General features: G+C 37.6%; 1 protein-coding gene across 1 annotated transcript in view; it reads left to right on the top strand.

Moving 5' to 3' along the window:
• LOC149842526 (uncharacterized) overlaps positions 1-24,727 on the top strand; it is a 49,773-nt gene that overhangs the window by 24,853 nt on the left and 193 nt on the right. Inside the window, exons 2-13 of the mRNA XM_090000683.1 lie at positions 2,118-2,236; positions 2,441-2,534; positions 2,650-2,733; positions 2,814-2,970; positions 3,380-3,573; positions 3,913-3,957; positions 10,568-10,596; positions 10,687-10,808; positions 17,974-18,021; positions 23,392-23,516; positions 23,642-24,015; positions 24,091-24,679. Of these exons, the coding sequence (XP_089856809.1) occupies positions 2,118-2,236; positions 2,441-2,534; positions 2,650-2,733; positions 2,814-2,970; positions 3,380-3,573; positions 3,913-3,957; positions 10,568-10,596; positions 10,687-10,808; positions 17,974-18,021; positions 23,392-23,516; positions 23,642-24,015; positions 24,091-24,679 (1,980 nt within the window). The remainder of the gene's footprint in view (positions 1-2,117; positions 2,237-2,440; positions 2,535-2,649; positions 2,734-2,813; positions 2,971-3,379; positions 3,574-3,912; positions 3,958-10,567; positions 10,597-10,686; positions 10,809-17,973; positions 18,022-23,391; positions 23,517-23,641; positions 24,016-24,090; positions 24,680-24,727) is intronic.

Raw genomic sequence — 24,727 nt, 5'->3', positions numbered from 1 at the left:
TAAGAGAAAAAAACAAAAAAACCATGAAAATCGTGGTTCACATGGTAGTTCTCATATTCTAGTTTTTCTCCCTCCCCCTCTCTCTCTCTCTCTCTCTATATATATATATAGATGGATAGAATAATGTGTATCTTCTAGACCATTTATCCCCTAGACTGTCCCAGACTCCTTTAAAAAATGTACTTGTATATGTTTTTTGCTTAATCCAAATTTGTAGATGTGTTTGACTTTGTCATTGTTTATTCATTAAAAACCATGATTTGTATTAAATCAATTTAACAAGAACTCTTGAGTTTTTTTTAATCATGTTTTTGGTGCACTATGAACTGTTGATTTCTTTGTTGAGTTAAAAACACATCTATACATAAAAAATATTTAAACTAATACTTGTTTTCTACTAAATAAAACATAGAAATCACATCTATGGGTTTAAATTAAGCAGAAAACACTTGTAAGCATGTTTTTGGGACTGTTTGGGAGATAAATGGTCTGGAAGATACACATTACTCTATATATTTGTGTGTGTGTATATATGCATGCATGTCAAAAGTTGGCTACACTCATGGGTTCCAAATGCATGAGTAAAAGACATAATTTTTCTCAGATGTGACCTATGTGTTTGGTTTGGTGGCGTCGGCTTATGTAGGATTTTCCAGGAGTTGAAAATCAACCAGTGTCTATATCAAATTTTCACCCCTCAAAAGAAATCAGATTTTTATGTCAAAAAACGTAATCCATGGGGTCAACTGCTACTATTTGGGCCATGCTAAACACATCCATGGGGTCAGATTTGGTCAATGCGACTTGACCCTATGAGTTTCAACTGGGGGTTTTTGGAAGTTGGAACCCACAAATGTGGTGAATATTTTCCTATATATATTTATTTATATATGTGCATGTGTGATAAGCTTACCTGAGATAATTGGTCCTTGTCTGGACCTGGGTTATTAAACATAATGTTCTCATAATCTAGATTGTATTCAGCTTGAGCCTATTTATGAGACCAAAAGAGCTCTACTGAGCTGAAGCAAACCAGGCTGTGAGTGGCTTATTTAATTTTACCAGTTCTACTTGCCAGCATTTGATTAAAACTTTCTAGAATTGTATTGTAAAGAATTTAGTTCATCAATACTACTATATTTGACGTTATGCTTAAATACTTCTTGAGGCATTATCCTTCTATGGTGTCTTTAAGAATTTGTCTTGGATTGTCACATAAAATTGTATTGCATGTATTTCTTGTATTCTACACTTCATGGATGTTGCCTAAATTTTTTATGTCATTAAGGTGTTGTTGCTTTTGGCAAATATAAAAAATTTCCATTACATCATGATATTAACATGACAAATTTTTATATTTAAAGGAAATCATTTTCTTGGTGTCCTTTGTTTTTTAAACTTTAGATTATTTCTGCTTTTCTTGAAGATCCCCATTAGGGATATTGATGACTGGTATGAAATCACATCCTGAGTTTATAGACCCTTTTAGTTAGTGATGCAACTGTCCACAATGAGATGTGCTTTTAGTTCATTATTAAGTGATATAGGAACCGGTGGAAGGAATGAAGATTACAAAATCACAAATTTGATCATGTGAATTTTTAATGCTCAATGGTATTTCTAATGAAAAAATCGTTGTAACTCAGAACATTTGATATGAATTAAATAACCCTATAATTCTATAACATGACATAAGTTAATGGTCAATGTAATGGTGGTTTACACTGATCCAGGTGAAAAACCTTAAAGCCTAAAAGTGAAAGCTGCGTGACCTTTCTGTAGATTGGTATGCAAATATCAAGATAATCTAAAGCCTGATGAGCCTCTAATCTATGAGACCAAATTTCATTCTGACAACAGTATATGATCAATCAGCTCTCTCTAAAAGAGCAAGTATATGATTGATCAGATCATAAGATTAATTTTTGTGGTATTCTGGATGGTTTTCATTGTTGTGAGCCATTTTTGATAAATGAATATAGTAATTTTCTTGCTGATTTGTCTTCATCCAGTTATTGCAGTCAGTCAAATAAAAGGTTACTGAGTTTTTATTCTTCTACTGTATTAAGTGTTTGCTTTAGCACTTAAACCTTTTCTATTGCTTGATTCTATTGTAGCTAAATGCAGGAAGTACTGCAAGCGGATGGACACATTGTTTTAGCCTGTGGTGTTTGAACCCTTCAGTGGTTTTTAGAGAGCTTGCTGATCTTTCCTTATCTGTGATACTTACATCTGGGTACTTATCCTAGTAGACCTGCTTGTGATTTTGTATTTACAATTTCTTTTATCACATCCATTTAATTGACAATATACTTGCATAATTGATAGAATCACTGTTTTTGTATGGGTGTTTGGATGCATCTGTGATTGTGATTTGGTTCTTTATGTTGCCATCACTGGTTTTCTTTTTGGTTATTATTTTCATTTCCTGATGATTTAGAACACTTTCACCCATGAGTTTGTTTGCCTCTGAACTTGGAGTCCAGTTTGAAATATGCATGGAAGCTCCACATGTGATAGACCCAGAATCTCAGGTGTGATTTCTTCTTAGTTTTTTTACTGATTATAATTCTTTTTTTCCTCTTTCTATTGTGGTTGTGTGATACTGTTGGTTTATTGTTCTTCTGTTGATCCTCTCTTTGCTCGCAGCTCTGGGCAGCAGTAATCTCCAATGGTCCTGGTAATGTTTGTCTAAATGCTAGTTATAAGACAGCTGATAACTATGCCTTTCAAGTAAGATTATGAAACTCAAGATTGTTTATATTTTGTGAGCGACTTGCATCTTAGGGTAACCTATCTTTTTGCTGTTGAAGGATTCACTTGGTGCATCTTTGGAAGAGATATGCAAGATAACGCCTGGTGGTGCACTGGTATTTTTTCCTAGCTATAAGCTGATGGATAAGCTGTGCTGCCGTTGGAAGCAAACAGGTCTATTGTCTCGATTATATGAAAAGAAGCCTGTTTTTGTTGGTAGGTCTTCATTGTTTGCCTCCCAATGATATATAATGTAGGTATGGAAACAAAATTAATAAGCAACTTCAAACAAGATAATCATTTCAGAAAGGCAAAGGTGGAAATACTATTTTGTGGTAATATCAATGAGGATGACAATTTGTGAGGCAAAGTAGTTCTACTTCTCCCTATCAACAGCCATGTTACTTGCCATAATTGAATTTTCCTGCCCTTCTACATTTACTTTCTTGTTTCAGGTGTTTGGCTCCATGATTTTGCTTTCTTCACACAAGCATCAGTATGATATTGTACATGCCTAAGTTTTAGGCAGCTTTTTGTAAACATTATTGGTTTATGTTTTTTTCTTTCAACCTTTATCAGACATGGTATCAAGCATGTTAACTGTTACCTTCTAATACTGTTGTAGAGCCAAGAAGGAATTCAGATGATTTTGAGTCTGTTCTAAAGGGTTATTATGATTCTATTCGTGGGATAAGAAAAGCTGTACCTTCGAAACTAAAAGGTCGGCGTAAGCGAGATTTCAAGCAATTGGTTAGTGATGATTCCTGTCAAAACGATTCTAAGGGAGAAGCTACTTTTCTTGCAGTATGCCGAGGAAAGGTACCTTTTGTTAATTATGTTAGAGTATTGTTGTCAATAACTTGGTTTATTTTGGTATTTTCTACTGAGTCTATTATATTTCCTTTTTTGACCTTTTATTTTGTCTTTGCTATGATTCCTTCCGTAAACACAGATTTTTTTAGACCTAAGGTTTGGAAATGCTTATCTTTGCTTCACTTCAATTAAGTAGATGCCTTATATATCTTTGATATCATATCATAAGGTTGTCATATGACTTATTATTTTCCCAATATGTCCCATAAAGTAGGTCTTGTAAAAGACTACTTTTTGACTCAAACCCAAATAAAGCAATCTATTTTTTATTGTTTTTATTTGCAGGTCTCTGAAGGGATTGACTTCTCTGATGAAAATGCTCGGGTGGTCGTATCCTTCACATACTCTTTCCAAGTTTTGTTGTCATTTTTTTTGAAGTTTGAATTGCCTTAAGTTCTGAACTAAACTATGATATTCTTTGTGGTTTTCAAAGGATCACAATTGCCAAATAATTTTGTTCATCTATGAGCATATGACTCTTTCCATAGCTCAAAGGCCTGAGAACTCTAGGCATGGTCAACTTATCCTGAATATCTGTCACATAGTTGCGGATGCCGCAATGCAACACTTTAAAAAACTTGGGTGCGGGGGTGCGGAAAGGGTGTATATATATATATATATAAATTTTTTAACAGTTTTAAATTAACACTAATGAGATAGAAACAATTATCATATCATCAATTCTTCATGCATAAATTCATGCAATAAATCAAATTGACAATTTACAATTGCTATTCCTCATCGATAAAAAATAACACCACACTGGTGCAGAGGTGCATATATGTATGTATGTATGTATGCATGCATGTATACATATATGTGTGCATTTATGTGTGTATATATATATAAATATATATAAAATATAGATAAAAATGGACTTGGTTAGGGTTAACTGAATCTATTTTTGGACAAAAATGGACCTTAGTGTGGTTGACTTCACCTGACATAAAGGAAGCTGTGTCCAAGTGTTGCACCCGCATGGGTGCGGGTGCGACGCTGGTGCAATGCCATGCTAGAAGAGTCTGTGTTACATAGCTAATGTTGAGACTAAGATGTTTTAGTAAATAAGTTTTTCTAAACTAGAGGTTATTTGAATCTTATTCTTTAATGAGGGACCTGGGTGTAATTTTGTTCCTTGGACTATCTCTATTTAATATAGAGATTAGCCCTAATTGAAAGTAAGAAGTTCGATTATTCTCCAGCCGTCTCTCTCTCTCTCTCTCTCTCTCTCTCTCTCTTTCTTTCTCTCTCTCTACCTCGGTTGCTGCACATCTCACCTTACCTTCAACATGGTATCAGAGCCGCGTCCCCTCCTGGGATACAATTTCTGATCATGGGTCGTGTAATGCTGTTGTGGCTGATCGTGGAAAACTGCAGCAAGCTGCATCAAGTGTCGTGAAACGTGGAAAGTGGCTGATCGTGGAAGCACTAAGATCGTGGCTGATCGTGGAAGCACTCAGATCGTGGGTCGTGTGATGCTGCTGATCTGATTTGATTCTCTGTGTTGTCGACACAGATTTTTACATGATAAAAAAAAATCAGATCGTTGCAAATTAATTGGATGCTGCGGGCTTCAAAACAAATGATCTTTGACGTGTGGATGGTGGAGAAGTTCAGATCGAGTGAAGATCTGATGCAGAGAAGTCGGGAAATCAAATCAAGTGGGGGTCGGTTCTGTTGAAGGCTGTGAAGAATCAGATACAGTAGAGATCTGATCCATTGTCCTTGGGAGCGTGATCTCGTGCCCTGCGTCAAGTTCGAGTGATTACAGAAAAGGTGTGATCGATCTTTGTTTCAAAATAAGTAATACAGATCTGAGATCTGACAAATGTCATGACTCAGATCTGTAATCAGATCTAATGGTTATGGTGAATATCTATATACATGTTGATAAGTACGAGTGCTGAGCAAAAGTCGTGAAACTGATTTTATTTTGGATGTCGTGATTTATATTGCTGGGAGCAGCTGTCGTGAATACCTTTATCCATGTTGATAAGTACAAGTGATGTGCAAAAGTCGTGAAATTGATTTTTTTTTGCTGTCATGATGTATATGGCTGGGAGCAGATGTCGTGAGTTAAAATTTTTTTGTTTCTGCTCATGTTATCGCTGGTTGTGCTCAGATTCTATTTAGCAAGCAGTTGGGTGCTGTGTCGTGATCCTTTTGACTCAGCTGACGTTTGAAAACATGTTAAATTTTTTTTTTTTTGGAATCAGCAGGCGTGATTCTCTGCTGTGTTGAAAAATATTCTGTTTGTGGGAACCTTGTCTTTTGAAGTGGGATTCTGTGTTGGGTGCTGCTACTGGTTGTCGTAGTGGCGGATGTGTGATGGTAACACATTCTAAGTCGTGTTGGATGTGTGATCTTGATTTACAAGCTATAGTCATCCTTGGTTGAGGTGAAAGGTTTTGGTCAAGTTTCTTTAAAATTATATTTGAAGTTTGGATCTGAACAGTCGAAGGTCGTGTTTCTCAGATTTCATTGGTGAAGTCAAAACTTGATATAGTCGGGCTTGTTGTTGATTGTGGGTATGCGCGTGTGGTTGCTCCTGCATTTTGTGAATCAAGCCCATTAGTTTATATTATGGCTCAAGTGGTTAAATCAGATGCAGATTCCTCCAATGATTGTGTAACTCTTAGCAGGGCTGAATATGACGAGCTCCTTGCTTTACGATCATCCAATTCGAAGTCTTCTGTTGCGGAGGTTGTGTGCTCGGCAGGTGATGGCCTATCTGCTCAAGGTGGTAGGTGGGTCATTGATTCTGGAGCCTCTGGTCACTTGTGCGGAAACTCGAGCAACTTTTTGAGTTTAAAACCTGTGACAGGTAAAAAAGGGATACGTCTTGCTGATGGTAGCTCTTCCCCAATTGTAGGGCAGAGAAACATGTCTATTACCCCTACTCTTCAATTGTCGCATGTTCTTCATGCTCCTTCGTTTCCACAGAATTTATTATCCGTCAGTCGAATGACAAGAGTTGAATTGTAGAGTGATTTTGATCCTATGGGATGCACCTTTCAGGACTTGCTGACGGAGAGAAGGATTGGTGGTGGCTATGAGGAAGGTGGTTTGTATTACCTATACCAACCAGAGGTTTCAGCCTATTCTGCTGTTACATCATCCTCAAGTCCTCTATTGTGGCATCATCGTTTGGGTCACCTTCCAGTGACAAAACTTCGTCGTGTCATTCCTCATATACCTCCCTCAGTTTCTTTTCAGTGTGAAACATGTCAATTAGGAAAACATTGTCAAAGTTCTTTTTCCTCTAGTCAGAGTCCATCAAGTCAAGGATTGTTTGATCTTCTTCATGTAGATGTGTGGGGTCCGAGTAGGATTCCGAATAGGTCTCAATGTCGTTATTATCTAGTTATTGTTGATGACTTCTCGAGACTATCGTGGGTGTTCCTGTTAAAAGATTGGTCTCAAGGTCCTGTCATTCTTAAATCTTTAATTGCAGAGATAAAAACTCAATTTGACATATGTGTTAAAATTGTTCGCACTGATAATGCTCTTGAGTTCAAATCCAAAGACTTACTTCAATTCTACTCTGTTAATGGGATTCAACCTCAATTTACATGTCCCCATACCTCCCAGCAAAATGGGGTGGCTGAGAGAAAACATAGACAAATCCTTAATGTTGCTCAGTGTCTTATGATTCAATCCAATATGCCTGCTACATACTGGGGTGATGCGGTTTTGACAGCCGGGTTTCTTATAAATCGCATGCCGTCAAGTTCTGTAGAAGACCAGATCCCAATTCAAATTCTCCATCCAGAGGCTCCTCTCTTTCCTATCCCCCCTAATTTTTTGGATGTGTGTGTTTTGTGCATAAGCTGGGTCCTGATCGAGATAAACTTTCGCACAGTCTATTAAATGTGTTTTCCTTGGGTATCCTAAGAACCAAAAATGATATCGTTGCTATGGCCCTATATCTCATAAAGAGTATGTCAGTGCGGACGTTACCTTCTTTGAGTCTATTCCTTATTTTTCGAGTACTACTCCAAGGTTACAAGATAGTCAGGGTGATGTTTTTCCTCTGCCAATTCCCCCTTTTCCTTTAGAGTCGTTCACTCCAAAGCCTGTGGCTCCATCCTCTGGGGAGTCTCGATACAGAAACCCTCCTATAGTGTATACTCACAAGTTACCACCTACCTCCATGCCCTCATTATCTCCTTCTCCTGAGGCAAGTATCTCTGAGCATACTGAAGTTTTTGCTATTGATGAGGATCTTCCTATTGCTCTGCGAAAAGGGAAAAGACAGTGCACTCTTCATCCCATTTCTCAGTTTGTTTCTGAAGTTAATCTTGGGGCGTCTATGAAGAATTTTATCTCGGCTTTGTCTGCCTCCTCTGTTCCGCTTCATCACAGTCAGGCTCTATTCGACCCCAAATGGATGCAGGCTATGAAGGATGAGATGGATGCCCTATGTTCTAGGGGCACTTGGGATTTGGTGGATCCTCCAACTGATGCAGATATTGTTGGCTGCAAATGGGTATATACCATTAAATATAACTCAGATGGGTCAATTAAACGGTACAAAGCCCGGTTGGTTGCAAAAGGGTATACTCAGACTTATGGTGTTGACTTTTTTTAAACTTTCTCCCAGTTGCTCGTCTTGGCACTATTCGTCTTGTTCTTTCTGTTGCTGTGCACCATGGATGACCCTTGTTTCAGTTGGATGTCAAGAATGCCTTTTTGTATGGGGATTTGCATGAAACTGTCTACATGCAACAACCCCCAGGCTTCGAGGTTCAGGGGGAGTGTAAGAAGGTGTGCAAGTTGAAGAAGGCTATTTATGCCCTGAAGTAGAGTCCAAGGGCATGGTTTCACAAATTATTTGAGGTAATGTCGAGTTTTGGCTTTGTCAGGACAACTTCAGATCACTCCTTGTTCATCAAGAAAACCAGTGCTGGAATTGTTGTTATGGTGGTATATGTCGATGACATCATATTAACAGGGAGCAGTGCCCAAGATATTTCTACCACAAAAGATCATCTTCAGAAACACTTTGTTACTAAAGATCTTGGTCACCTTCGATATTTTCTGGGTATCGAAGTTGCAAGAAACAAAGAGGGCTTAGTGTTGTCTCAAAGAAAGTATGTGTTGGACTTATTAAAAAAGACTGGAATGCTAGGAGCCAAGCCAGCTAATATTCCAATGGATCCCAAAACTCACATGTTCGATGAGAAGTCTGAGTATGTGGACAGTGCCAGCTTTAGATCCTTGGTGGGTAAGTTACTATATGTGATTGTTACTAGACCTGACATTTCATTAGCTGTGAGTAAAATCAGTCAGTTCATGGACAAACCTACAAAAGTTCACTGGGATGCAGCTATGATGGTTATTCGGTACTTAAAGGCATCTCCTGGTAAAGGTCTGTTGTTTAAACGAAATCCATCTTTTGACGTTGTTGCTTACACTGACGCGGATTATGCAGGATCTGGTGAAGATAGAAAGTCAACATCTGGATTTTGTGTGTTTGTGGGAGGAAATCTTGTTACCTGGAGGAGTAAGAAATAAACCGTTGTAGCTAGGTCGAGTGCTGAATCTGAATACCGAGCAATAGCCCAGACTGCAGCTGAGATTATGTGGATAAAATCAGTCTTGACCGAGCTTCAGGAGAAAGTATTTCTACCTATGTTGATGATGTGTGACAATAGGGCTGCTACATATATTGCCAACAATCGAGTGTTTCATGAAAGGACTAAACATATTGAAGTTGACTGTCACTATGTTCGCGACTTGGTTCAGGCTGGGTATATCTGCACCGATCATGTATCTTCCGAAGATCAAGTAGCTGATGTTTTTACCAAAGCCCTGGCGAGACCAAATTTCTCAAAGTGTTGTAACAAGCTGAGCATGATTGATATCTATGCTTCAGCTTGAGGGGGAGTGTTGAGACTAAGATGTTTTAGTAAATAAGTTTTTCTAAACTAGAGGTTATTTGAATCTTATTCTTTAATGAGGGACCTGGGTGTAATTTTGTTCCTTGGACTATCTCTATTTAATATAGAGATTAGCCCTAATTGAAAGTAAGAAGTTCGATTATTCTCCAGCTCTCTCTCTCTCTCTCTCTCTCTCTCTCTTTCTTTCTCTCTCTCTACCTCGGTTGCTGCGCATCTCACCTTACCTTCAACAGCTAACTATGTCACATACGTGCAGGTGCGGCGATACAATACTTTTAAAAAACTTGGGTGCGGGGGTAGGGGGTACGGGAGGGTATATATATACAAAATCTCAAACAGACTTGGCTCTATATACCTAGACTGATTCACACCTGGGTTTACTTTGACCCAGGTCTGAATCCAACTGAGTCAAAGTAAACCCAACAGACCTAGGTCTAGATACGAGAGAAGAAAAAAACAAAAGGTGTAATTTTCAACAAAAGAGAACACTTATTTTCCTGCTCTTTACAACAAAAATATTAAAAAAGGGAAAATCTGAGGTGTCAACTATTATTGACTTAAATTTAAAAAAAACATTAAAGACATGCACAACTAGTTGAGGATAACAAGTGTCAGTTGATGTGACAATACAAGGGCCACGTATCTTCCTTTGACATTGTTTTTTGAGATAACTCTCTCATTCTCTCTCTCTATTCTAGCAAGATGAAGAAGAAAGAGTACGACCCCAGTCCTCTCTTTGTGTGTGTGGGTAGGCAACCCTCTCTCTCTGTGTGTGGGTAAGCAACCCTCTCTCTCTCTCTCTTGTGATGTGTTTGCCACACCCGCACCCGCGTCGATGCGGGTGTGAGGGCCCTTTTGCCGAGTCCCTGTGACATAGAAGCTGAATATATATATATATATATATATATATATATATATATATATATATATATATATATATATATATATATATATATATATATATATATATATTTGAAGCAGTGCTCATAGTTTATGGTTCATTAATAATCTGATGCTATTTTCCTTGACATAGTCAGGTTATTGTTGGAATACCTTTTCCTAACAAGTAAGTTTTTTTTCCATATGATCTTGTTGTGAATTTCCTGTATGTGAACTGTTTTGAGGTGATATTGCTTTTTGATGCAATTTTATGTAGGAGTGACATTAAAGTAATTATGAAGAAGAAATATAATGACAAATACAGAACATCAAAAAACCTTCTCAGTGGGAGTGAGTGGTATTGCCATCAAGCATTTCGTGCTCTGAATCAGGCTGCAGGTAAATGTTTATTTTGTCTTAATACTTTCGCATAGAAGAATGTTTTTCTGTTAGATCTTTCCTTACAAGTTGGACCACTGCAATTATTTTTCTTCAATTCTCTGGATATATTCCCAGGTCGTGCTGTTTATTTTCCTTGTTTCTCTTGTGCACTTGCAATTCTTCCACTTCCCCTATTATACTGGAATCATGTATAGTCATAAAAGAATCTTAGAAAGATAAAGAAGGATTGGGTTGTTGCCATGTCATTTATTAGTGCATTTTTTTACTTATGGCTGGATAAAGGCTTCTCTCTTTCTCCCTCAAAAAAAAGAAAAGAAAGGCTGAACAAATGCATTAATGTTTGCTTAAGCCCGCCATTCTTGTGGCCTACTGAATAGTTTTAGGTTCTTTAGTGTTAAGAATTATGAAATATAGTCCATAATGGGAAGGGATAAAAGGATTTAGGATCCAACATTACTAGGATGTTTCACTATAGCTTTATGATATCCCTTATAACTCATGATGCATTTTGTCCACGCCACCCCAATTTTCCGATAAAAGAAATGTCAAGTTTGTACTAGGATCTGCTTATTTACAAGAACTGTGAAGAAATCTCTATGCAAGGTAAAGTTGCTAAGAATTTAAAAGATACGACTTGGATGCAGCACTATTAACTTCATCAAGGTCACCCTCATGAGCATTGTTGTGAAAAGCGTTGAGGTGTAACGAGGCGTTCCACCAAAATCTGAGGCGAGGCGTAAAGCGCAAGCCTCAAAATATTTTTTTTGAAAACTAAAAAAAAAATATAAAAAATATCTAAAATTACATATAAAAAAATGCTGTATTGATGAAGCAACAACCAACAAGAAATAAAAAATCTCAAATAAATACTGAAAAATATGAGATTAACATGTAAAAGTAACATATATAACTTGATTAAATATGTTTACATAGCATAGGAAAATTCCAGGTTTTATAAGTTGGCCTACATGCGTGCTTCTTTAAATGCCTTCTGTGCATCAATCTAAATAATGCCTTAGTTGAAAATATTTGAGTTTTACTCTTTACTTTGTTTAGATTGACAAAAGGATGGAGAAGTTAAAGAAAGGAAAAACAAAAGATTCATAATCAAAAGTAAAGGTAACTTATGGATTTAATCGGGTTAATGATTCCTAAAACCTAGCAATAGTGCAATATCCAAGAGGCTTTAAGAGAGTCTACTCATTTAGGAGCAGATAATCGGGTTTTCAACAATTACCACTTCAGAGAAATTGATTGTAGCAAATCAATAAAAGATAACAAGAGTGTAGATCAATCAATGTTAATAAGCAGTGAAAAACCTATCGTTAAGCCACTAAAAAATCTACAGGACAATATATCTTGACGAACAAATTATACATAGGCTTAAAAAGTAATATTTTTTATAAAGATAACAGTCTATTTGGTTCTGGTTATATTTCTTTATCAACATGTTCAAATTGAACTCACCTCTGCCTTTTGCAAACCTTTGACACCTAGTAATACATGAAATCGGAAAACACACATAATTAGTTGTTTGTGAATGATCAAATGAAAAATAGAACATAAGGAGCATTTTAATCTTTAATCAGAAATATGCAAAAGGAGATGGAAGGACATGAAAATGAAGTTCATCTAACAAATTTGAAACATATTTTGCCTAGCCTTTGCTATTTGATAGACCAAGTAATTATGAGATAATCACAAAAGTAATAATTACAGCTAATTCTACAAAAGATTGGTTTTTGGATGTCTTTGAGTTCAGATTCCATATGCAGTTCGGCTAACAGTCTTCAATGAAAAATTTGAGGAATATGATCCAAGAAATAAAACAATACAACTTTTCACATGCATGGCTAATCAATATAATGTATTTTTTAGAAGACAGATTATGAAAATGCAAAGTAGAAACATGACTGATACTCATAAGTTATCTTTACTTTTGAGAAAAAAATGAGAGAGAGAGAGAGAGAGGCTGCGAGACTGCATGTGAGAAAAAAATGAGAGAGTACCTGTTTTTGGGATCGACCACGAGAGAGAGAGAGAGGCTGCATGAGAAAAAAATCAAAGAGAGAGAGAGGCTTCGTGAGAAAAAAAAACAGAGAGAAAATAAAAAGGGTTGGGGGCCCTTTGTTTAAGCCCTAAATTTTGTCCAAATACGGGTTTTGACCCTCATTTGACCAAAAACAAGGCGTATACGCATCATCTTGAGGCGTGCCTCACCTCGAGGCGTGCACCTCAAGGCCTATGAGGCACACACCTCAGGGCTTTTGCACTTTATACATGCGCCTCAAGGCATAAAGCCCCTCGCCTTGAGGCGAGACACACTTTTTGTGCCTTGAGGCACGTTTTTAATAACACTGCTCATGAGGCATGTAGATATACCAGCCTAATATTCCCAGATGACAATGCAAAAAAAAAGTTTAGTGTAGTTATATTGTAAACCATATCAAGAATTGTGATGAAATCTAACTTTTCTCCCCAATTTTGTGTTACCAAGAAATGGTAGGATACAAAAATACGATCAATGTGACACAACATAACATGTGTAGGGGTTATGGTTTCTGCATAATTTGGAAATCCAGTGAGTTGTGACTTAATTTGGCTGGGTTTCATTAGCTTTTGTTTAATACATTCATAAAGGAAAAAATTGTATTAGATGGCAGAAATTGTCCACTACATTAACATTTCGTGATGTATTTAGTATCTGTATATCTAGAAAGATGAAAATTTCTGAGAGGCAATCTCATCATATTTGAGTGACTAATATATCAAGCATCACAAATAAGTAATACCTACTATGCACAAGCTATCCAATTCCACATGAAGTATGCAATATTTTTTTATGTAAAAACAATATTATGGATATAGTAATCTATGATAAGTAGAAAAACTAAAATACTGATCAGAAGTATATCAAGCATCACAATCAGTTAATAACTACTATGCACAAGCTATCCAAATCCACATGAAGTATGCATTATTTTTAATGTAAAAGCAATATTATGAATATAGAAAGCTATGACAAGTAGAAAAGTTAGAATACTGATCAGGATCCTTATACAAAACATCAATCATGTGTAACTAAGGAATGAAAGAAAATAAGATGGTATCTGTATGTTAACCAAGTGAACCAACTGGGCTTACCCAATAGGGAGTGATCCTGTAATGCCCCAAAAACTTAAACCGGAAACACCGGGATTTTTTTTTTATATATACAGTAGAATCATTTTATAACTCATGGTTAAGTGAATGGAGCGATACAGGTAAAAAGATCTTCAAACAATCCACACATCGTTTATTCCACTTTAGTTTATGAAACTTTACAAAAGTACATTTACAAAGAACGAATCCATGATTGCATATCAGTTACAAGTTGGCCAGGGAACCAGTAGATCAAACAGATATCGAAACCTCTCCTGTAACCGATTGTGGTGACTGCTCATGACCTGAGAAGGTTAAAAAAAGATGAGAATTAGACTACCACGTATAAGCAAGAATTCTGTACTGATAGTGCAAGTATATCGTGAATCGAGTGTGTGGTATGAGTGTCATGGTTGAGCTTTAGTGTATATCAAGACAAGTAAGTCTATGTAACAAAGATCCACATTCATGTACATGAGCAGGTGAGCAGTTATATACCAATGACAATTATGCCACATCAATAAGTAGGAGAGATATGCCACAATCAATGTAATAACATGTACACTTTCAGATAACAATTTAATTACCTCGTATCCACAAAGTAAGAATTTTACTAGTTTACAAGTTGATAATATAATGCATCAAAAATTAAAACTTACATATATTTCGCTAGTGTCTCCACTGGTTGTGACACATACTCTTCTAAATGATGTATAATTATCTTAGCCCGTGGGTACACACGGGCACAGGTGACCATTTCAGAAGAGAACGTTCGGGGGTATATTATTCCAAGTATTTTATTAACCCGAACATTCTAACGGAGACTGAATCCCCAAGAGAGCGACCAATAGCTGAGAGAATCTCCCAAGGGCTCAACTCAAAACAGGATGCATCCTTAACTTCTGCAGAAGACGTGAGACTACCACCTAGGACACATAGGTAGTTCTGGTCCCTAACTCCGAAGACGGGGACCCACGAGCCGCTTCACGCTCAACACCAAACACAAGTCCTTGAAGTCTTGTACCACCCACCCTCTCCAAGGTAGGTCTCAACAGAGTAATTGGGTTTCATTAATTTAGTTATTTTTCCGAAGTTTAGAACATTTCCACAACTTCTAATCACTGCCATAGCATTAACCCCATTCTTAGTAATACACACACTCAAACATTGAGTCCCAAACTTTCCTTTGTCACATGTTATGTTCATTGTTCACAATATACTAAACATGAATACCCATCATAGGTATCTATCTGTTACATATAACCCAGCTGCTCTGTTAATAAAAGTATCCCATACTCCCACATATTATTCTAACCAAATTATCCCAACTAGATATCTTTTAAAAAAAAATAACAAATCAGCTATCCTGAAATTTGTGTTAAACCATTTTTAGCATACAATCGTCCAATATAGATTGCAGTTAGTCAGAAAAATGCATCGATATGGTTTAAAAGAAACATGACAATTCATGCACAGAGAGACAGTATACCATTGACAACACTAGTTGAAATCAAACATAAACAAAAATAACTACTCCTAAATATAACCTTGCATGTAGTGTGAAATGATATACAATTTTAACGTGTTCTTTATAACGTGAGATATGCTGTATGGATCACCCATTATAATATACGTAAGACTGTTCAAGCAACATATAGTCCCTCAATGAAAGTATGTTTACTACCCTTCTTTTTCATAATACATTTTTTTTTGTTTCAAAAGAAAAATCAAAATCTACAACAACCCACGAAATTCTATGCTTATAACAACAAAATGAAATCTGTTAGCATATACAGATTTTAGTTAAAGGAATCTGTTAGCATCAAGAACCCAGGTTTATTCAAGAAGTTAAAGAAATTAAAGGAATCTATGTTATGCAGTCCTCATTGAATGAAAATCAGATGCCGACAGATTCAAGACACCCTGCTTCACAGATTATTTAGAAGTCAATGCAATCAGTTAAAAGGAATCAATCCAACTAAGAAGAATCAATCGAACCAACAACATATATGATCAAGAAACCAATACGCTCAGGAGAATGAATCTAATCATGAAAAAAAAACCCATCTGATCAAAAGCATATACGATCAAGAAAATCAATGTGTTCCAGAGAATGAATCAAATCAAGAGAAACCTATCTGATCAAAAACATATAAGATCAAGAAAACCAATCTGGGTTTCATCTACTGCCCCCACACCGAATCCACCCATACCCATGCCATCAGAACAGAACCCTACCTCAATCGTGATCGATGCCTGCTGTGAGAAGAACTTTGACGATGGCGACATCAGGTGGTCGGGGTACCTCTAACGATGGTGACTCCACCGGCGTGCGCAAAATCTCCAGAGAGTAAGAAAGAGATGAAAGGTGGGAGGTAAGAGACTAGAAAATCAAAACGAGAGTTGTTTGAGACCTCCCTCACCTTCCTCCTGTATAGCGGCGACCCCCTGTCTCCGATGAACCGGGAGAGTCGATTACCTCCTGTAACCCCTCCCCTCCCCCGATCTTGCTATCTGCACTCTTGGGCAAGAATCGTGCCCTAGGCACCATTCTGATGCTCGAGTTTTAAATAAAAAGGAAAACGGGTCCGGGTCCGAATCCGATAACCCACAGTACCGGATCTACTCTAAAGTGGATCCGGGTCTGTCATAGGTTATGAACCCATTCACACCGGCAGACCCCCATGACGTGGGTTTGAAATGACACCACTTGGGCAAATCCTTAAGTGGATCCATTTGGGTCCATGGTGGATTCGACCCAACCCATATAGTTTGTACCCTATTGCCTACTCCATTTGGATCCAGTGAAGGGATCCAAGACCCAAATCTCCCTATTTTTCGTAGTTATTACAGATCCAGTTGCCTCAAATGAGTTATCCGGTCAATCGTCTGGTTCTGTATTTCTAAGATTGGATGTTCCAAACTCTGGCCATTTCTTTTCTTTCATGTATGTGAAGTAGCAAAGAATGTAGGTGGTGCCAGCTCATTTCTACCCATTCTGGTTGTGGCCTCAGGGTGGCTGAAAGCACCACAGTAAAGCACATTTTCATCTGTTTTTTTTTCTAGTCAATAGGATGGTTACGCAATAGCTAAATAACAAATCCTACCAGTCTTATCACCAACTCTAAGGGTTTTGATCGACACTGCAGCTTAATCTCAATGGTATAAACACCAGAACGGTTCTTCTTTTCCTTTTCTTTTTTGAGGGGGCTTTTGGCCTTGGGTTAAGTCAGAACCATATCAGTGGTGAAGCCCTTGCTGGACAGCACCACCATAGAGTACCTGTATTTAGAACTTTGGTGTTGGCCTAAGATTGATAGACATGATGCTTTAAACCTTTATGAGTAGAAGTGCATTCAAGGATTTTTCTAATGGACTGTGTGGTTTTATGCAACAAAGAGTATTCAAGGATGGATTGAGCATTATCAGTTTCCCTATGCATGCCTTCAGATGAAGAATTTTGGAGCTTGGCTAAGGTTATGCGGCTGGGAAGTTACTCTTGTAAAGTGGGGACTCATTTTTTTTCACTCATATCTAAAGTTATTTATTGTTAATTTTCTTGTTTAACTGCCTTTATGTTGGGATGTCATCTTGTCACTTTTAACCTATGCTAATTTGCTCAAACTTTTTCTTTAGGAGTCTAAAGCAGAAGAAGAGTCATTAACAAAGTCATTTGTAGGATGTTTTTCTCTGTAAAACACTCACCTAATAATGTGACATATTTGCCCACAGGGATATGCAAACATTTATTCCAGTTTGTATATCTAATAGACTAATAGTAGAGCTATTCCTTTTTACGTCTTTACCAACATTTTGCATCTTATATGTTGTCATAAAATAATATTGAGTTACTTTTGAAAAACTGGCATAAAACTTATATTTCCTATTTGAACACCCCGAGTAATTGTTTGATGCATGGACTATAATTACTCTTAAACATTTGTTGAATATTTATTACTTAAAAGCTTGTAAAATTTATGGTTTTAATTTTTCATGTGTAATGTTTCTCTTCTTTCTGTAGGTCGATGCATACGGCATAGGGATGACTATGGGGCCATTATTTTACTAGGTAGCTTATTCTTATTTCAATAAATATGCCATCTCTTTTCTCTCTTTTTCATCTTTTTGGTACTTGTCTGTATACTGCATTTAGCTGTATATTGTTTACATGTTCAAAGCTTCAAATTGATAGGGTGGCATCCATCCATAATTGTAATACTAGAAATATCCCTCTTGCTAGGGATGGCAGTGGACCGGGGGAAAGCGGGGCCCCGCCCCGCCTCGCCCCGTTTGGACTGGGGATGAAGGGTATGAAACGGGGATGGAGGCGGGGACGAAGGTTAAAATCCATCCCCGTCTGGGGGTGGAGGCGGGGATGGACGCACACTTTTCCCCGCCCCGCCTCATCCCCGTTTGAACCGGGGATGGAGGACATGAAACAGGGATGAAGGCCGGGGTGGAGGATAAAATCCATCCCCGCCAGGGAGGCGGGGCGGGGGTGGAGGATAAAATCTTGAGGCGGGGCGGGGGTGGAGACCTTGTCCCCCGCCCCGCCCCGCCCCACTGCCATCCCTACCTCTTGCCAAACACACCACTTATAAGGTATCCAGGAAAATCAGGCTCACTCTAGATTTCTTCTGCATTTTGGATCCAACCCCCAAGAATCTTGTTGAATAAACTGCCTTCTAGTTTATCTCTACACCTATTTGAAAACTGCTCCCTTTGCATGAATATTTTGGATCCAACCCTGATTATTTTACAACCAATGCAGGAATGTCCAAAAACCATGAAAATTCTTCAATCCAGCAACTATAAAACCAATTAAATGTCTAAAAATCATGAAAGTTCCGTTAGAAATATCATGTTTGTATGGAAAGGTAAAATAGTCCAATGATATGTTTGTATTGTCATGTCATTAGCTGTTCGTATTACGGGTAAGCCAGTCTTTTGTCATAACCTAATGTATTGTTCATATACTGATTAATGAGAACAGAAACCACAAGAGAGAAATCATGGGGTTTGGCTGCACTCTCTTCACCTTTCTTCTCTTTTCTCTCTCACATACACATTAAGATCGTGGTGGTATATGGTATAAGAGCTTAGTCCAGGTTAGTTTTCCGTTAGATCCAAGCTTTCAATCTTCTCTCCTTTTCTTTCTATTGTCCCTCTTTCTTCTTTCTCTTGTTCTATGTCCTTTTTATTTCGCTTCTTGGGTCGTTGAATCTGCTATAGTCTGATTCAGATCTATTGTTTTTCTGATTAGATTTGACCTGAAATCGATTTAATCAGGTTCAGATATGATATATTGTGTCAGTATATCTCGCAGCCTACCCAGTCCTTGCTTATACAGACCTGCTGTATTTCTGATCTCATCTGAACTAGATTGAGTTTTACCAAGATCAGATCTGAATCCTCGCATAAAAATACATCTTGGATCTTGGTTTCTATAGCCAACCCAAATCTACATGCCCCTTCCTTTCCTCTCTGTTTTTTTTTTCTAATATCTTTTTTCTTCAGATCTGTTTTGTTCAATCTTTTATTTAAGGTATATCTCATCACGTCTTGCTGCCTTTTATTTGTTTTGGATCAGTAGTAACGTCAAACTATCTATTTCACTTTATATATTTTATCTACAAACTGTTTGGTGATTGATTGATGCTCATATGAACTGAAATTAATATTCTCGTAGGTCTGCTTGCTACAGGTCGTCTGCAAAAAAATAAAAGATGCCTGTGATTTTCTTTTCTAATCGGATTACATTAGTGTTTTTTTCCAGTTGCAAATTTGTCTTTTCCTTTACCCATAAATTCTTCTTTTCTCTCTCAACTTGTTCCAGAGAAATTGACGACTTCCAACTTTCTGATATGGAAGCGTCAAATCACTCCCTTTATTGATAGCTTGGATTTGATGTGACACCTGGACAATTTTGATCCTATGTCCCCCAAGTTTCTTGTAGAGATCAAAGGGGAAGGAGAGTGTCAAGGCTGTCACCTCGCTGAACTCAGAATATCATAGCTGGGTGAGACAGGATAAAATGTGTTACATATTTGTTGTTTACACTCTCGCAGGAAATCCTTATTGGTCCCGACGATGGATTATTAGCCCAAGAATTATGGGACATGTTTCTTTAATCAGGGAAGCTCAAGTTAAAAATAAGAAAATAGCAAAAAAGGGTGTATTTTCCTTAGAAATAGTAACATATCTTGATACGTTTTTTTTTGACAAATACCTTCCATGTCAGAAAATTGTTTTGGGTATTCGTTATTTATAATTTTTTATTGAAAAAAAAATACTTTTATTATGGTCAGGCCTAAGTCACACAGACTCAGCTAGGGAGGTGCCGCGCCCGAGTCGACACGCCCCGACACGGGTTCGGCTTCGGACTCGGCCTGGACTCTGTCAACGCCGAGTCGGACTCGGTCAACGCCGAGTCGGACTCGGTCAACGCCGAGTCGGACCCGGTCAACGTCGAGTCATACTCGGTCAACGAGTCTAGGCCGAGTCCGTCCACATTTTGGACTCGGTCAACTTTGATCGAGTCCAAAAATGTCCATTTGTCCCTAAAAAATTGATTTTTTTTTTTATATTTTTTATTTAAAAAAAAATATAAAGAGTCACAGTGCACTGTGCTGTGCACAGTGGACTGTGCTGCAGTCACAGACACAGTCACAGACTGTGTTGTGTCTGTGCACTTTTTAAAAAAATAATAATAATAATTGTGACTGTGCACAGTCACAAACACAGACACAGTCACAGACTGTGTTGTGTCTGTGCACTTTTTAAAAAAATAATATATATATATATATATATATATAGCCGAGTCCCCGTGTCCAAAAATTTTAAAATTGTGCCGCACCCGCACCCATGTGACATAGGGTCAGTCCTGATATTTGATTCAGTTATGATCAATTCTTGAACTTAATTAAGTAGGTTAATAGCATTGTCTTCGTTGCCTTGTCACAAATATAAAATATCACCGATAATCTATGTCACATGGGTGCGGGTGCGGGTGCGGCGCAATTTTAAAAATTTTGGACACGGGGACTCGGCTATATATATATATTTAAAATATATATATATATATTTAATATATATATATATATATATATATATATATATATATAATATCCTGTGTGCATATATGTGGATATTGTCCTCTAAAGTTTGGCACCAGCATGAGTGTTTTTATAAACTTTGCAAATTGTACTTTTACCCTTGCAGAAAGGGGGGTCCGGGGGCTCCCCCCGGCGCGGTGAGCGGGCAGGGGTCCAGGGGTGGCCATAGGAGGGCTACGCCCCCCGAATTTTTTTTTCTGGTGCTTATGTTTGAGACTCATGCTATATATATATTTTTTAAAAATATATATAAAAAGATCATTTTTTTTTTGTTTTTTTAACCTTAAAAATGAATATTTTTGGACTCAGTCAACGTTGATCGAGTCCAAAACAAGGACGGACTCTGCCTCGATTCGTTGACCGGGTCTGACTCGGCGTTGACCGAGTTCGGGCAGTGTCCGAAGCCGCACCCGTGTCGGGCGTGTCGACTCCGGTGCGGCGCCTCCCTAGCCGAGTCCGTGTGACATAGCCGATAATTAAAAATTTTCAAGATGACAAATTTTAAAATATTGCAATGAATTAAACTAAGTGATCACACTATTTTCCCAAGAAAGTCAAACTTTTGTACATTTTTTTATATTTCTTAATTTTTAATCTAATTCCTCCAAGTTGTTTCTTAGAAAAACATTTTTTTTTGTTTAATTCTCTTGACTAAACCCTTGCCAATATTTCTAAGTCTAGCTTGTGTTGCAGAAATCCATTGTTGGGTGTTTACTTTGTAGCTTATCTTATGTGATTATAGACCAGAGTTATGGGAAGCTTCTTAGATAGGTGGTCTCCCAGAAACTTGCTTCGGAAGTGCGATACTCCTTGCTTTCGAAACTTGATGAAAATCTTGATTCTCCCATGCTTCATCTATTCTTTTATATTCTCTCATTCTACTTTTTCATGTTTTTTTATATGTTTCCTCTCATGATTCTCACCTATGTCACATGGGTGCGGGTGCGGGGATTCGGCACTTCCAAAAAACCCGGGTGCGGGGGTGCGGTAGGGGCAAAAATGTAATATATATATATATATATATATATATATATATATATATATATATATATATATATATATATATATATATATATATATATATATATATATATATATATATATATATATATATAAAGGGGGTCCGGGGTTTCCCCCGACGCGGGTTTTTTCAAATTTCATTTTATATACAGCTGCACGATAGCGCACCAGGTCATGTAGATCTGAGTACAACCCCAATATGATGTTATTTGAAATCCATGTCTAAGAATAATATGTCAGATTTGGATCAGAGATCTAAACAAATCCAATCCATTTGCAGCCCTAGCATTGGATGCTGGTTTGTGAGATTTTATTTCACAAGTTTATTAGTCTTCATAGGCCACGTCGATCTGTAACAAGTTCATGCTTAAGAGCAGATCTTGGTTACTGTGGCTTCTATCTCGTCAGGAGAAGAGTTCGTCAGGAGAACAATGAATGCTAATAGCCAGCAAGGCTACCACTATCATATTATCATTTATTATGGAGAGAGAAAATCCTTTACGAAAAAGAAGGATTAGCAAGGCTACCACCATCATTATCATTTATTATGGAGAGAGAGCAAGGCTACCACCATCATTATCATTTATTATGGAGAGAGAAAATCCTTTATGAAAAAGAAGGATTTTGAAAAGGCTGGAGCAGCAGTAGCTGTCAGCAGATTTTTTTTTTTTTTTAAAATTCCGCAGCCCATTTCATAGGGCAATTTTTTTTAAAAAAAAAATCCCCAAAAAAATGGACCTAAATGATCCTGGGTGCAGTCAACGCACCTAGGATCGGGTTGACCGCACCCGGTGCCGCACCCGCACCCGCTCCCGCGTCGAGTCGCGTCGGCGCGGGTGCGGCACCCTGCTAGCCGAATCCCTGTGACATAGATTCTCACTCACTTCCATGTGCTTTCTCTAAATTGGCACTCATCATTTTTTATATTTTGTTAAAAAGTTAATTCTTACACTAAAAATCATGAAATTTAAGAAGTCACTTTTATTTTAGTTTTTTTGTGTGTTCCATTTCAATTCCAATTCAATTCTTATATTTCTTTTTTTTATTCCTCGCTTCATGCTTTCTATACATTTTAAAATTCATCGCTTCTCACTTCTCGCTTCCGCTTCCCGCTTCCACTTCCTAGCCTGGCAACCTTGTTATAGACCATCATACATTCATTCTGCAAATTAATTATGTCAACTGGTTTATTATATCTCTTCGCCTGATTTTGTGGCAACCCTCTTTTTCTTAACTTAGTTTGATTTTTCTTCTCTTTTAATGCATCCTCCAAAGTCTAATTTCTTTGTTGCATATTTTTTCAGATGAGCGGTTTATGGGGGAGAACAATGTAGCCAACATGTCAAAGTGGCTTAGAAAATCTATTAAGGAATATGACAACTTCAGCATGGCACTGAGGGGTCTGCAGAAGTTTTATCCAGTTGCCAAGGTTATACTTGTGTTCCCATTTCATTGAATATAAAAAATGCCTCTGCTTTCTGTTCCCTTTGCTTCATAGTCCTCAGCACATGGTTGTTCTGCCTTTGACATGGGCTTTCCATCTGGTACTAACAGGAAACAATAGATAAAAAATGTCTTAATATGAGGACACCTTCATTTGATGATTCTCTTATGGATGAAGGACATGTCTCTTCTCTGAAAGCCACCAGCATCTCAGGGAATGGATCAGCCAAGAAGAGAAATCAGAAAGCAAAGGTCTATGATGGTCGTGAAAAGAAAGTTTCTTCTAATGATAAGCTATCTCTAGAAAGTATTGTAGTTCCAATAAAAAACTTTATTTCTTACATGAAAAGCAACACCTCACATAGTACTGAACCAAAGACACAATGCAATTCTCTCTTGCTTGATTCATCTCATGCGACTGGAGAAACAGGTGGTAGTCTCAAAAAGGACGGGAATATGGATGACACGTTACAAACAGAGTCAAGGTACTGTTATGCACTTGTTTTCAATTTTCATGATTCATTCTAGTTGTGGATGTAAATAAAAGATTAACTGCACAGGTACTTGGAGGAGGAGAGCAAAAGATCATCCAGCTTCGATAATGAACTGTCTAGTGCCACAGAAGAGTTGAGCAATCAAGACCATCTCTGTCATTTCACTGTAGATCAAGATGACAATATTCCTCCTACAGCTCCAACTCCTAGTGAATGTTCTGATCATATGTCTCATCATTCAAATCATTTCATGGTAACATCAGGAGCATTTTCTGAAGAAGCATTACTTTCAGCTGTTACACCAGAAAGTACAGCAGATGCTAAAGATATCCCAAACGCTGAAACCGAATCATCTTTGTGTCTGAGTGTGAATTCTTATAATCAGAAAATGAGGAACCCAATTGGTCTGCAGTTGCATAGGCACATTCATGGGGATATCATTGGGCCCCTAGAAGATGAATGTGCAGAACATACCGATCCTGTAAGTATGCATAGCCCCAACAAAGCAAAGTGGAGAACTGAATTTGCTTTTCAGGCTGGTAGTTCTGGCACTGCAGATAAACATTTGATTGAGAATAATCCTAAAGAACCGGATATGGAAAGCTTTGTTGTGGAACCGTCTTCATGTGATTTTGGTGAGACTTTCGAAAGACATGTATGTTGCTCAATCTGTGAAGCTCCAATGGGAGTGGCTGAGAAGAAC

The sequence above is a fragment of the Nuphar pumila genome, chromosome 3 (assembly GCF_984573655.1).
Source record: "Nuphar pumila chromosome 3, dmNupPumi1.hap1.1, whole genome shotgun sequence".
NCBI lineage: Eukaryota > Viridiplantae > Streptophyta > Magnoliopsida > Nymphaeales > Nymphaeaceae > Nuphar > Nuphar pumila.
This window is presented reverse-complemented; position numbering and strand designations above follow the sequence as displayed.